Raw genomic sequence first — 15,862 nt, forward strand, 5'->3', positions numbered from 1 at the left:
AGATCATACAATGAAGAATGCAGGCTTACAGAGGCAGAACTTACTTTGATAGAAAAGTCCTGCTTCTACTAAGTACAGTAATGTTAAGCTGAGTTTAGTAGAGGAGTTTATGAGAAAAACATGTTTCTCCAGCACAGCTAGAAGAGTCTCTATGGAAACCAGTTATGCCTTCTCTTCATTGGCTGCTAGACTGGAGTGCGTGTTTGGCAAACTCATTTCAGAAAGAGTGGGCATACTTAGTAAGCCATGAACCAAAGTCAATTCCCAAAGCAAGGGAGTTAAAGTAGGAGACGGGTTCTGCAGCCATGCTATTAACCTGTGAACAACAGGAGTAGCAGATATTTAAAAATATCAAAGAGGCTGTTTATTGATTGCATTTTTTGTGCAGGCTTACAAGATAACAAAATTGGTATATACCCAGGCTTACAAGATAAATAAATTCTCATGTAATATATTAATGATTGGTGAATAATCTGACAATGTTGCATTAACAGTATCTATCCCTTTGTTTTACCCCACTTTGTTTTACCTGACTAGCGAGTGGCATTAGTTATGACCCTCTCTCTATAATTCATTTGGAAACAATTTTAATTATAACATTCTGTTCTTCAACTTCAGCTTATTCTTCCGCTTTTTTCTCTTCTTAGTGCCCCCCATTTTCTAAATGCTACTCCTCCTACAGTTTTATGGGTACAACACCCAAACTCTCCACACTTCTTCGCCCTATAGCGGAGCAGGTTGCTTGTGCTTTTCTAAGCGATCCCGCCCCCTGTCTTTTTGTGGCGCTGTTCTGGTCACCCCAATTTTCCCATTGACTTTGACAGGGAAGATTTCCAGACTGCTGCTTTGAGGCATCACTCTCTTGAACTTGAATCACATACTCATGGGGTCAGCCTGAATGGAAATATGATGATTGTTGGATGCCCAAAAGTGGGCGGAGCTGTGAACAGCCAATCAGATTTTACCTATTGACTTGGTTGAAATTCAACTTGATGCCATTCTCACAGTATTAACACCAGGGTCCCCAAACTTTTCACAGTTGGTCACTAGGGGACTGCAGTTTTAGTTTTGAAAAAGTGAGCAGAGCCAACAACAGCCAATCAGATTTCACCTATAAACTTCATAAGTTTAAATTTAAACTGCTGCCATTCTTTAAATATTAATACTAATGTCCCCAAACTTTGCAGAGCTAGTAACTATGTAACTGCGGTTCAGAGTTAGAAAAAGTGGGTGGAGCCACCAGCAGCCAATCAAATTTTAACTATTGATTTTCAATGGGGAAATTCAACCTGCTGCCATTTTTACAGTATTAACACCAGGGTCACTAGGGGACTGCATTTTTAGGTTTTACAAAGTGGGTGGAGCCACCAACAGCCAATCAGACTTCACCTATTGAATTTTTTTGGTTTAAATTTAAAATGGGTAGAATAGATTTTTTACTTAAAAAATTTTAGTGTTACTTTTCCTTTAAAGGCCTTAATAGAATCTGCCAACACAACATCATCCGGCAGGGCATTCCACAACCTCAGTGCCCTCACTGTGAAAACCCACTTACGGAAAGTTCCGTTCCTATAGTCCAAAGGGGTGGCCTCTGGTGCATTCTGGTGTAATTTTTTCTATGGGAAAAAAGATTGAGTGTAATCTCTTCTCTATACAATCCCTTCTAATGTACTTGTAAAGAGTAATCATGTCCTCTTACACGCCCTTTTTCTCCAGAGAAAATAACCTCAGGCATGACGTCTCCCTGATAGCTTAAATCTTTCTTCCCACAAAAATCCCCGGATTCTTCTCAATTAAATTATATGTTCATGTGTTGTTCTCACCTTTTTGTTGGCAGTAATCGAACCATTTTATTTTTAAGTGTAAAACCCTTACATTTTTTTTTGTGGAATTGAGTGCAAAATAAATAATCTGTTTAATTTATCTGTATTTAATTTACTGAGCTCCAGCTTTATTTGTGTTTTGCTTTTTTTGGGGGATTTACAGTGCATTCTGTAATTGCATTACAATAACATTTTGGAGACTCTGCAAAAAGATGTATAAAAAAAGACCAAATTACCATTACTCAAATTCTCTTCCTAATTGGCCTTTGGACTGAGCCACCACCTCTCTAAGCCCCCATGAGAGTCAGCCCCATTGTAGGGGTAACAAACAAAGCATCGTGTTATGATTAAGTTTTGAAAACTTACATTTTATGAATTCTTATAGATCAAAGAAATCTTAGTCCTGCATTAACCACTGGTGTTATACCTGGAAACATTATCTAATCCTGTTTTTCCCACAGTGCCTACAACATCAACCAGTAAGTGAATTATCTTCAAAGATTTAAAATCTTTTCTTGAAACCTTAATAATTAACAAAATGTGTGTCAACAATCTTGCAAAGTCCAGTGCCACTCAGGAAGAGATAGGCCTATGGGAGTCCTCCCAGGGGACCAGCACTGTACTGTCAAAGGACTATCAAAAGTGTTGGATTTAGTGTTGGCTTTATTGTTGCCAGCCTAAAAGTTTTCAGGGTTGGTAACATAGAACAGTGGGTTAACCTACTATTCCAAAATTTGCTGCTGGCAAACACCAACACCCTAGAGATCAAACCTGATGTAGCATGCTAGGTCATAGTGGGTGTCCAAGCTGTATCAGATTCATACATAGTGGTGGAACTGCCTCAAAAGCAAGTGCCTATCTGCATTGTGGAGCTGGAGTAATTTAAACAATGCACTCTCTAACTGGTGTTTCCAAAACTGGTGGACTCAGCAATGGCTATCTGGGAAGCAGAGGGCATCCTAGCGGTGATAGAGTAGTGTGTTGCTTTGCCAACAGCAGAAGAACTTAATTCAGGTAAAGGTGGGCAATAACGGTAGAGGAGCCACCCCTAGTAAAGGACTTAATTGTTTTTAAGGCAACTCTTGTTTAGGAAATCTCCACTAATCAGAGATGTTATGCTAGTGGATAAAAGGTAGGGGAGCGAGGTTAGGCCTCTTTAGACTCCACTTGTGGAAGGTGGTGTATGATGCCTGAGCAAGGATCTGTGAGGAAGAGAGGACCCTTGAGAAACAGACACAGCGGAATGTTAAAAGAAGGGATCCTGAGAGTTAGCTGTTTGTAGTGGTTTTTATTTGTTTTATTTGTGATACAATCTGGGGTAAAGTTCAACTGTGTGAGCCAACATTTAATTTCAGGTTCCAGCTATAAATATTGAATGGCACCCAATTTATTGAGAGTGTGAAGAAGCATAAAACCCTCCTCCAACATCTTGATCACAGGCCCACCTGAGAAAAAGAGTCTTGTGTAAAGTGCACTCTTGTGGAATAGTAAGGGACTACCAATAAATGGTTGTCAGTAACACTTTAATAGCATATACATATATGTACAAATAGACAATAAATAATGAAACAGTATGAACACATTTTTGATATAATAAATACAAAACATTTGTCATACTTTAAACTATTTTTTGATGACTGCAGCACTGACCAGCAATGCAAAAACATAACTCAGGAGTGCATAAACATAACATTATAAAACAAACAAACCATATTGGATTATACATTTACATCCATAACACACAGTGGTCATTGGGAAATGCTAAAGTGGGAGCATGATAAATACTAGGAGATGAATAAAGTCCAACTATCAGAGTATAACTTTATCATTAGTAACTAGCAAAAACTTTCTATTTACTTCCCCAAAGAAGAATATACTTGTCTTGCAATGCCCTCGCAATGTGTTGCTTAGAGTGAATGTCACGTTTACACAGACATTGTGTCTTGTCTTCCCTTTTAAACCCTTCTTGTGTTCCAGTTTCTGGAGGGATTATTAAAGGGAAACTCCATCCAAACAATTTAAGCTTTTATGAAAAACATAATTTCAAGCAACTTTGCAGTATACATCAGTTAAAAAATATGCAACCTTTTCATGATTTTTAATGCAATAATATGGTTAGGAACTGTTACCCAAGCCTGGCCCCTGTTCTCCTGCTGATCTGGCTGACTACTTTAAAACTCAAATAAAATGTAACACTTGTCGACTGTCCTCAGCCTGCCTTCAGCCTGCTTTCAGCCTGCATCCTCCAAATCCCACAATTCCTTGCATGTGATGCCAATAAGGAAAGGCAATGCGGGTTATGTAGTTCCTGCATGCTGTCTGTAAGTTGTGGAAAAGTTGTTACCATTTGCAACATTAATGTTAGTCCCTTCTCCCCTGCCAGTATTTCAAATGATGCAGAAAGAGAACAACTGTTTTACAGCTGGATTTCAGCATATAAAAATGGTATTTATTTATACACTTTGACGGAACAGATTACAGTGATATATATATTAGGGGTTTCTGTATTGTATGGGGCTCTTTAACACATTTTGGTTCAGAAGCTGGAGTTCCCCTTTAAGTAATACCTCATGCATCAAAGCAAAACTTATAAAATTTCTTATATTCACCACTGGGTGACACCAAAGTTATGCTTTAGTACAAGATATGAACTTTCATACTTCAGGTATAGGATCTATTTTTCGTGATGCTTGGGACCTGAGGTCTTCCAGATAAGGGAGTTTTTCAGTAATTTGGATCACCATACCATGCCTACTAAAAATACTTTTAAAATAAATAAACCCAGTAGAATTGTTTTGCCTCCAATAAGGATTAATTATATCTTTGTTAGGATCAAGTACAAGTTACAGTTAAAAAAATAATTTAAAATTTTTATTTATTTGCTTTGAATAGGTATGGGATGGCCTTCCCTTAATATGGACCTTTCAGAGTTTCTGGATATTTGTATAATGTATATATTGCAAACATCCACAAATGACAACCTTTTCTGCCATTGTTTCGTTTTGGAATGCCTGTATCTATCTGTCTATCAATCATCTGCAGAAGGGGTGCACACCAGGAAATAATAGCCTATGTGCTGGGTGCTCTGAGATATACATTGATAATAAACAAGTGATCCAGTTCACAGAAAGACTCTTTAGGGTAAGAACCCACGGAGCAAGTTAGTCGCTCGCTAAAGATCTCTGCTATCACGGGTGAGTTACCAATCAAAATGGCTTCGTTTTCCGAAGTCACACAAATTTGCCCTGCAGGAGGAAACTATGCGTGAAGAAAAGGTGGAAAGCCTTTTCAGAACAATTACTCACACATGATAGCAGAGATCTATTGTGGAAGACTAACTTACATGTAAAACGCCTTTCTGTAAGAATATATATAGATATATATATACTGTATATACTAAATATATATATACTAAACTTTTTCCTTAGATGGATCATAAAGACCTACGATGTCACTGTGTAAAGCCAAGAAAACACTGCAGTGCAAGGCATGAGCTGTGTGATGCCAAACAATGTGAATTTGTAGCCTGCAGTTGACTGTAACTGGGTACAAAACTGTAAATACAGAAACATTCTACTTACCTCCTCCTAAGTGCCTGAAAAAATTGCTTGGCAGTGCAAATAACAATAAGCTATAATTTATTCAAATGTCCCTAATATATAATACCAATTGGGTTTCCAACTAAATGTAAAAGATTACTTTATCTGACTAAATTTCTGATCAAAAACAAGGTCAAATAATGTAGATTTTTTTTCTCTTAGAGGACATGTAAAAACCACCCACAAAAAATGGAACAGCCTCTTTAAAATATTTAAATACTTTCCATAGAAACTCTGCTCTAGCTGTGCATTCTGTTGGAGAAACCATTACAGTGTTCAATCCAAGCAGGACCTTTTTATCAAAGTAAGTTCTGCCTGTGTAAGGCTGCATTCTTCATTGCATGAACTTAAAAGCACACATGTGCTATTTGAAGACGTAAATGTCACTGAAGATGTGATGGCTCTGGAGAACTGAGGGGGATGTACAGTACAAATTTTGTGGTTTGGGTTGGGGAGATGTGCCCAACTTATCAACATGCTAAGAAAATTTTAAGTTTACATGTCCTTAAAAACTAAAGTACATTAAATGGAAAACCATCTATTAGGAAAAAGGCCTATTATAATCTTCAGCTCCAGGCCTATAAGGCCCTTATCTAGCGCATGGTCTTTTGGATCAGAGGTATAGTCAGAATGTCCTGGATTTAAATCAGGTATGTCAGTGTTATGGGTAAAGGCATAATGCAAAGCATTCTAGGAAGACAATTTATATAAATGTTCCTGCTACATCATAATAGGCACGACTTCTGCGAATTTTCCTGCAGTAAATGATCTGAGGAGAAGAAAAGAAGCAGATCACGAATTAAGGACATGTCATAATGGAATATATTTTTAAATCCTAATGTCAAGATTCGTAATATTTTTAATATCCTATATAGCTGCAGTAGGATTATCCAAAACAGTAATATTACATCTGCTGCCGATTTACTGTAGTGTCTAACATAACATGTTTCAGGGACCCTAAAACATGTTGTGTCAGAAACTTCAATACCTTCATCACATTGGAGCTTTTCTGTACCCAGTAATACACGTATGTGGGGGCACTGGATGTAGTTGAAAAGCTGATTAAGTCGTACAGTGTGTAGGATGTGCTATTCATAACTAATATGTATATTTATGGGTTTAATTTTGTTAAAATGATAATGTTGTATAGAGACCTGTGGAGCCTGTTTAAAATTAAAATGATTTGAGTTGCTGCATATGCCGGTTGAATTTCAGTGCCATAGGCAGACTACATGACTCACCAGGAAAGTGCCCCCCACAAGAGTAAAAGTTGCAAGTCCAGCTGCCAAGGAGATGAGGATGATTTGCCAAGCAAGGAGAACATTATCTGTTTCTGTGGCAGCTAAAGGGAAGACAAGAAAGAAGCAATTATTGAATCAAGCCTCATATTTACTACAGGTATGGGATCTGTTATCCAGAATTCTTTGGAACTGGGGTTTTTCCAAGTAAGGGGTGTATCCATAATTTAGAACTCCAAAAAAGGATTTAAGTCTACTAAAAAATTAAGTAAACCCAATAGGGTTGTTTAACCTCCAATAAGGATTAATTATATATTAGGTGGGATCAAGTACAAGGTACTGTTTTATTATTACAGAGAAAAAGAAATTTGAATTATGTGATTAAAATGGAGTCTATTGGAGATGGCCTTCCAGTAATTTTGCTTTCTGGATAACATCTTTACAGATAGCAGATCCTGCACCTGTACTAGCTTATTTTGCTAGGTGTTCTTTCCTAAAGGGTCAAATCTATAGTGTGACCAACAACTCTATAGAGATTTTTGAATGAAAATGTGACACATAACTAAATAAGTAAAGAAAAAATACACCTACAATGGCTTCCAAAAGTATTCGGCCCCCTTGAACTTTTCCACATTTTGTCACATTACAGCCACAAACATGAATCAATTTTATTGGAATTCCACGTGAAAGACCAATACAAAGTGGTGTACACGTGAGAAGTGGAACGAAAATCATACATGATTCCAAACATTTTTTACAAATAAATAACTGCAAAGTGGGGTGTGCGTAATTATTCAGCCCCCTTTGGTCTGAGTGCAGTCAGTTGCCCATAGACATTGCCTGATGAGTGCTAATGACTAAATAGAGTGCACCTGTGTGTAATCTAATGTCAGTACAAATACAGCTGCTCTGTGACGGCCTCAGAGGTTGTCTAAGAGAATATTGGGAGCAACAACTCCATGAAGTCCAAAGAACACACCAGACAGGTCAGGGATAAAGTTATTGAGAAATTTAAAGCAGGCTTAGGCTACAAAAAGATTTCCAAAGCCTTGAACATCCCATGGAGCACTGTTCACTGATCATTCAGAAATGGAAGGAGTATGACACAACTGTAAACCTACCAAGACAAGGCCGTCCACCTAAACTCACAGGCCGAACAAGGAGAGCGCTGATCAGAAATGCAGCCAAGCGGACCATGGTGACTCTGGGGGAGCTGCAGAGATCTACAGCTCAGGTGGGGGAATCTGTTCATAGGACAACTATTAGTCGTGCACTGCACAAAGTTGGCCTTTATGGAAGAGTGGCAAGAAGAAAGCCATTGTTAACAGAAAACCATAAGAAGTCCCGTTTGCAGTTTGCCACAAGCCATGTGGGGGACACAGTAAACATGTGGAAGAAGGTGCTCTGGTCAGATGAGACCAAAATGGAACTTTTTGGCCAAAATGCAAAACGCTATGTGTGGCGGAAAACTAACACTGCACATCACTCTGAACACACCATCCCCACTGTCACATATGGTGGTGGCAGCATCATGCTCTGGGGGTGCTTCTCTTCAGCAGGGACAGGGAAGCTGGTCAGAGTTGATGGGAAGATGGATGGAGCCAAATACAGGGCAATCTTGGAAGAAAACCTCTTGGAGTCTGCAAAAGACTTGAGACTGGGGCGGAGGTTCACCTTCCAGCAAGACAACAACCCTAAACATAAAGCCAGGGCAACAATGGAATGGTTAAAACAAAACATATCCATGTGTTAGAATGGCCCAGTCAAAGTCTAGATCTAAATCCAATCGAGAATCTGTGGCAAGATCTGAAAACTGCTGTTCACAAACACTGTCCATCTAATCTGACTGAGCTGGAGCTGTTTTGCAAAGAAGAATGGGCAAGGATTTCAGTCTCTAGATGAGCAAAGCTGGTAGAGACATACCCTAAAAGCCTGGCAGCTGTAATTGCAGCAAAAGGTGCTTCTACAAAGTATTGACTCAGGGGGCTGAATAATTACGCACACCCCACTTTGCAGTTATTTATTTGTAAAAAATGTTTGGAATCATGTATGATTTTCGTTCCATTTCTCACGTGTACACCACTTTGTATTGGTCTTTCACGTGGAATTCCAATAAAATTGATTCATGTTTGTGGCTGTAATGTGACAAAATGTGGAAAAGTTCAAGGGGGCCGAATACTTTTGCAAGCCACTGTAGATCTCAAAAATGCCTCATGGATTTAACATCAAGTTAATTCTTCCATAACTTACCAGCAGTTTGTCCATTTATCCCTCTATCCACTGTAGCACTGTAGTTTTTGGTGCTGTAAAAGTTGACGTGAGAACTCGAACCAATATATGAGGTCACTCCATTGCTATGTGAATTCGGCTGATTACTGGCTCTGGTACTGGAAGGAATCACTGTACTACTAAGGGATGCAAACTGAAACTTTGTCCTATTATTGAAAAATGTTGTTGCACCAATGGTTGATCTGCGCTGATGATTAGTGGCAGGAACAGAAATAATTGCGGAGCTGCTGTCTGTTTTAGACTGTTTACTGACCCCAGCGCTGAAAGATTCCAGGGCAATGTTAGGATTAGACGTTCGTAGCAAGCTACTGGATGATCCATTGTAGGTGCTGATTTCAGTTCTGTAATATTGCTGTGTTGATTTAGCAGGAGAAGAGGTTATTTTTCTACTGCCTGATTTAGTACTGAACAATGCAGTATATAGTGATTCAGGCTTATTACTGACTCCAACGCTATATAAATTCTTGGTACTACTGTCTGGTTCAGGCTGAATACGGTGCCCAAAAATAGAAGTGGCTATGTCACTTCTTACATTTTCTGATAGAATATTTGTCCCAAAACTGGAGGGGGTCAGTGAATCACTAGATGACAAAAGTTGAGTACTAATTCCAATACTGGAAAGGGACTTTGCTGGAGTGTTGCTGTTTAATTTAGGATGAATAGTGATTAAAGACCTGGAAGACTGAATGTTCCAAATACTGGGTAACGTTGCTTTTGGTTTGAAGTTTATCTTTGTGTTGGGAGATATTGTGCTTTTGGTTAATTCAGATTTGATAATGGACTCAACGGTGAAGGAACTCTTGGTGCTTTCTGGTAATTCAGGTTGAATATTAGTCAAAGTAGAGGAAGAGGATTTCATACTACTCAGTGTTTTAGGGTGAATACTAGTTGCAGAAATGTACACTTCAGACTGCATTTTACTTACACTACTGGGAGAGTCTAGTGCACCACTAGAGGTCTCAAACTGAACATTGGTCCCACTGCTAGATGAGGAAAGTGTACTACTCACTGCTTTAGGTTGCATACTGGTGTTGGCACTGGATAATGTTCCTGTGCTTGTTAGTAATTCAGACTGAATTCTGGGTTCAGTGTTGGAGACTATGTTGTTTTTTGTTGCTAAAGGGTCATTATTGTTCCAAATACTGTAAAATGGTGTTATACTACTGGATGTTTCAGGATGAGTTCTGATCCCAGAACTAGGTTCAAATTTTGTATTAGTCTCAGTAAAGGTAAATGGCACGTTAAAAGATGACTTGGTTTGTTTGCTTGCCCAGGTAATGGGAGAGGCAAATTTACTTAGCGGTGGATTTTGCTGAATTGTTTTCCCAGAGGTCACTGTGCCTGTTAATTGGTCACGAATACTGATGCCAGTAAAGGAAGATTCCATTTGTTTAGTGGATGATATTCCTTGCATGCTGACAGTAATTGAAGGACTATAAGCCTTAGAGTGAAATCTGGTTACAGCGCTGGAATAGGGCACAGAACCATTTGACAATTTAGATCCAATATTGATTCCAGTACTTGTTGTTGTACTAATACTCCCTATTCTGTATGAGGGTTTACTTGTTTCAGCACTGAAATAAATAACTGAAGTACTGGATACATCAGGCTTGAAACTGGTTACTGTGCCATTTGACCTAAACTGAATGTTGGCACTGGTTACAGGGCTTGTGAGAGTTAATTTATTGTTATTGCTTATATTACTTGTGGAAGATGACTTTACCCTGCTGGGTGATATAGGTAGATTGCTAATTCTTATTTTAGAAGAAGTCACAGGAATTGTGTCAGTTCCAGTATCAGAATACATTTCACTGGATAAATCAGGTTCGTTGCTGGTCTCAGAACTGTTAAAAGTCATTGTGTTATGGTAAATTTCAGATATACTTGAAGGGATCATTGAACTCTTGGTAAGCTTTGGTTTGATATTGGCACTTGAAGATATAAATGTGGTTCTGGTAATTTTAGTCTGGATACTGGACACAGAGGTTGAAGAGGTCACATTGCTCTTTGATAGTTCAGGATGTAAACTGGTGAAATTGTTGACAGGGATTGCTGTGCTTTTGGGTGATACTGGATGAAAACTGTTTCTGTTACTGGTGAGTGTGCCAGTGGCTGATTCATACAGCATATTAGGTATGGTTTCAGAAGAAGACAGGTCACCTCTTGTTGGCTCAGTTTGAACACTAGTCCCAGTAGTAAAATAAGGTATATCACCTTTATTTTTTTCAGATTGAATATTTGCTCCCAAATTGGAAGATGTTAAAGCGCTGCTACTTAACTCATGCTGAAAATTGGTTTTAGAATTGTATGAGGACATAGAATTCCTGATTTTTTCACGTCCAGTAATATTTTCAGTATTTAAAGATGAAATTGTGCTGGATGGCCTATGTTGAATACTGGTTACAGGACTTAAATAAATTATTGGACTTCTGGACAATTGTGGTGCAGTATTGGTAACAATAATAGAAGATGGTATTGTGGTAACACCTGACTCAGGCTTTGAAAAAAATTTGGCTGTGGTACTGAATGATTTAATTTGCGTGTTTGGATCAGTATTTAAAGATGCAACTGTGCTGCTGGTTGATGGTGAATGCATAGTACTTGCAACTGTTGAAGTTATCACATTGATCCCATTACTGGGTGAGGTGGCTATGTTTTTGGTTAGTTCTGGATATGTACTGGATCTGGAAGATCTAAGTACACTGTTAGTTGACTCAGCGGTAATTCCATTACCTAAAGATTTTGTTGACATAGATTTAACACTGAGCCCAGTTCTGGCAGATGGTATAGTTAAGATATTATCATTTGATGGAGTAAAAGAGGACTGTGCTGAGTACACTGGATATAATATACCGCTTGTGACACCCCTGGAAGAAGGTGAAGGTTGGTTACTTGTCTCCATAAATGAAGTAGTTGCTGTGTTACTTGCTGATGACAATAAGATGGGATTTTTGGTAATAAAAGAAGTAATACTGCTTGAGGTCAATGCTGAGTGTACAGTGGCATCTGTACTAGAAGCCTTTGTGGGGCCAATTGTTGCATAGCTTTTTAGCTGAGTAAAGGTTGATGTCATAAGTTGCTCAGTAAAAGAAGAAGTGTATGACTGATCTCCTGTCCCTATCATAAAAAGAGTAACTTTGGGGCTGTCAGTCACAGAATTACTATTTGTGTCCAGTGATAGCATATCTGTTATACTAACTTTTGTTGGGTCGCTAGTGGTCAATAGTGTGGTTGGCGGCTTTGTGGAACTGGGCCACAGTATGTTTGATATTGTATTCAATATGCCACCAACTGTAAGGCCTTTAACTTGACAATCTAATGGAGAAAAGCACATAAGAGTAAAAAATAATATTCATGGAATGAGTGCACTTTACATATTTTATCATCAGTGACCCATAAATATTTGTAAAAATGCACAGATATGCAGATTATCTATAGTATTTATAGGGCACAAAATGCAATCACAAAGTGGTCCTGCACTCCAAATCTTTATTTTCACATACTCTAAACCATTGCTATTCAACTGGCCCCCTGCATGGTTCACACCTCAGATTCAGGCTGTAATCCCTCTGTATTGTTTAAATATGTAATCCCCTGTACTGTTTACACATTTTAATCTCTGCATTGTTCATCCACTTCCTTGTTCACACCTCAGGCTCAGGCTGTACTCACCCACATTGTTCACCTGTTCACACCTCACTGTAGAAGCAGTGCCAGCATTGTCATTGTATGTACTGCCTGACCTATGCTGCCTGTGTGTATGACACACACAGGCAGCATAGGGCAGACAGAGCATGGCACACACAGACAGCTTAGGGCAGGCAGAGTATGGCACACACTGGCAGCATAGGGCAGGCAGAGTATGGCACACACAGGCAGCTAAGGGCAGGCAGAGTATGGCACACACAGACAGCATAGGGCAGGTAGATTATGGCACACACAGGCAGTGTATGGCACACACAGGCAGGGTAGGGCAGTAAGTGTATGGCACACACAGGCAGGGTAGGGCAGGCAGAGTATGGCACATACAGGCAGCATGGGAGGTGACCCTGCCAGAGGTTTGTTCTGGGAGTTTGTTAGCAGTTGGAAATAGCCAATAAATTGTCCCTAAGGTGTGTAATCATGTGCTGGGGTTTGCTTTGCTATCCGCAGGGGAGGAAGAGGCATATGGATTTAAGGATGTGTCAAAAAAGGGGAGTGGTGAAAACTGACTTCCATTAGTGGCCCTCCATTATGTATGCTAAAGAAATTCCAGCCCTCGGCACCACAGAAGTTGGACAGCACTGCTCTTAACCATACAAACCCCACAATCTAGGCCACAGACATTGGGTCTTTTATATTTTGTAAAAATAAATATTTTTGTACTTTTTACTTTTACTTACTTACTAGTAGAGTGTAGGACCAATTTGTATCAACATTTGTAGTAGTGACAGTTGTCTTACACATTCTTATTAATGTCCATGGATCATAATAATTATCTATACTCTTTACTTCATAAGTCATTTAAATTGCTAAATCTACTACTTTGCTAGGACTAAAGCTGGCTTCATTTCTTAAATATAATATCAAGTTACTCAGTTAATGCTGATACGCTGATATTGCTGCTGAATATCTTCATGATATCAAAGTAATACTTTGCACTGATAAGATAGAGTGGCTAGTCAGATTAACGCAGCCTGAAATCCTTACCAAAGTAATTATAATACTTAATCCCTCCGCACCTCAACCACTTTATTCTGTTGTATTTGCCACTGTTTAACCTTTTATATACGTGTACAATATGACCGCGCTGGATCGAGGAAGCACAAATTAACCATCTGACCAGCCAAACAAGCACTTAGCCCCCCAAAATTCATTTCTAGTGTTAGGGTGAATGTGGAGATGCAAACTAACCTGCAGTTCTCCAGTTGCAGCTTTTCAAAAGAAATGGGGATATCACACACCTATTTAATCCTATTCATACACTACATCTGTGCAACTTCAATTTTGCTGGCTCAGGTGCAAGTGAAATGTACACTAGTTTGTTTGAATTATCATTTGCTTTATATGTATTCAATAATTCAGATTGTATTAAAAGTGATTTTAAAGTCTCACACAACATAAGGCTTATTACATATGTTATGTGCTAACATATGAAATATGTTAATATAGCATTTCTAGTATAAAGAATTGTAATCATAAGCAAGTGTTCACATAGGGTGCACAGAAAAACAACAAATGTCATAAAAGGAACTTAAATTCCAGTAAAGCTATTTGACGCATAGTATTTATTTAGCAGTGTGTTTTGGAAAGTATTGGCAGTAGTGGTTTTCCATATAGACAATAAATATATAAAAATAACATGACTGAGGATGAGATCTGGCATTGTAACCCTTACTTTTTGAAAAAAAGAACTGACCAATTCTAGGCTTATGGGATTGTTAAATAGCATAAAGCCATGTTTTTTACCCACAATGCAGAGTTTTTTCCCAGTGATTTCAGCAATTTTTGCTGCTGTAAGGGGAGGATTGTGTCTGATGCATGAAAACATGCTCAAATGCTTCAACACAAACTGATAACAAAATTATACTTAACATTTTTGTAGTCAGAATTTTTGTAGTCTGGCACACAGCATTAAAACGAGACCTGTTTGTGATTCTTTAGTGCACTTGCCTATTGAAGCTGGCCACTGTGAAAACCCTAGCGCTACCTCCACCTCGAGGTAGCTGCAGCTCCAGGGTTCCCCAACATCAATACGTAACGTACGTATGCAATAAATTGCAACAGAAGACAGGATGTATGCAGCAGCAGCAGCAGCAACAAGTGAATCTAAGTGGAAGTTCAAGGATCAGTGTTGTATGTGAGTACCTTGAGGGGGGGATTTATCAACATTCAGTGCGTGGTTTTAGAGTTTTTTTAAAACCATAACTAAACTCATTTCTACTAGTCATTTATTTAGAGATCCTGAATTGAAAAAGCATGAATGAAAAAAGACAGTTTTTTTGTATTGTCGCAGAGATGACAGTGTCAACCCCCCCCCCGAAAACCTCTAAAACCACAAATCAAAGAAAGATCTTCTGGTTGTAAAAAAGAAAGGACACAAGCCATTGACTTCTACATGATCTCAACAGCTTTTAGATGGTGTATTTTTTCTTTTGGACTATATCTTAATACTACAGATAAAGATACTGGGGCTGATTTATTAACAAAGGTGATAAATTATACCAATGCAGTTACCCATATCAAATCTTTGCTTTAATTTTCTGATGTGTAGTAATCAGAGCTAATGAATAGTTGCTATAGATAACTGCACTGTTGCAATTTAGTACCTAAATACTAATTTAGTATCTAATAAGCATACTGTCCTCTATAATGATATGAGGGGTCTGTGCTTGCTTGGGATATACTACTTACCATGAAATTAGATATGGTGAAAGCATTTTATAATGTTTTAGTGTTCTGTGATCTAAACATACTGCTGAACAAAAGCATTTTGACATATTATAAAACAGAATTACTTTTTCATACACATCTATTATATAAACTGGTGTATCTGAAATTTCTATTTCTTCCAGAAGTTTAGTGATTGACCACACTGACTAAATAATAATAATCATGAACTTACCAGCAATAATTATAAACAGTCCTAGGTATGTTAGTAGATTCATCCTTGAACTCTTCATAGTGGCCTTTTGATAAGGAATTCTGTCCAGGCCAGAATGGTTAGTTGCTTTATTTTATAGTAACTCCTATGCCTATGCACGCACTTGAGATACTGGGAAGGGGGAGGAATGACATAGACATGAAATGATTGCATTAGTGACATCAAATGCTAAAACATCTGTAAAGCAAACAGAACAAAAGAACAAAGTTAATACACAAAAGGTGAGGTTTCAAGAACCAGGAGAGGAATGGCATAAGTACCCTTATAATT

At 38.4% G+C, this 15,862-nt stretch overlaps 1 protein-coding gene across 1 annotated transcript; it reads right to left on the reverse strand.

Moving 5' to 3' along the window:
* Positions 1 to 217: 217 nt before the first annotated feature.
* LOC116406789 (uncharacterized protein YMR317W-like) lies at positions 218 to 15,611 on the reverse strand. Its single transcript, XM_031891692.1, has 4 exons — positions 15,554 to 15,611; positions 8,911 to 12,264; positions 6,664 to 6,764; positions 218 to 316 (listed from the first exon to the last, which is right to left on the reverse strand). The coding sequence occupies exons 1-4, from the start codon at positions 15,609 to 15,611 to the stop codon at positions 218 to 220; spliced, it is 3,612 nt and encodes a 1,203-aa protein (XP_031747552.1).
* Positions 15,612 to 15,862: the final 251 nt, after the last annotated feature.

Source organism: Xenopus tropicalis, chromosome 8, assembly GCF_000004195.4.
Source record: "Xenopus tropicalis strain Nigerian chromosome 8, UCB_Xtro_10.0, whole genome shotgun sequence".
In the NCBI taxonomy this organism is placed as follows: Eukaryota; Metazoa; Chordata; class Amphibia; order Anura; family Pipidae; genus Xenopus; species Xenopus tropicalis.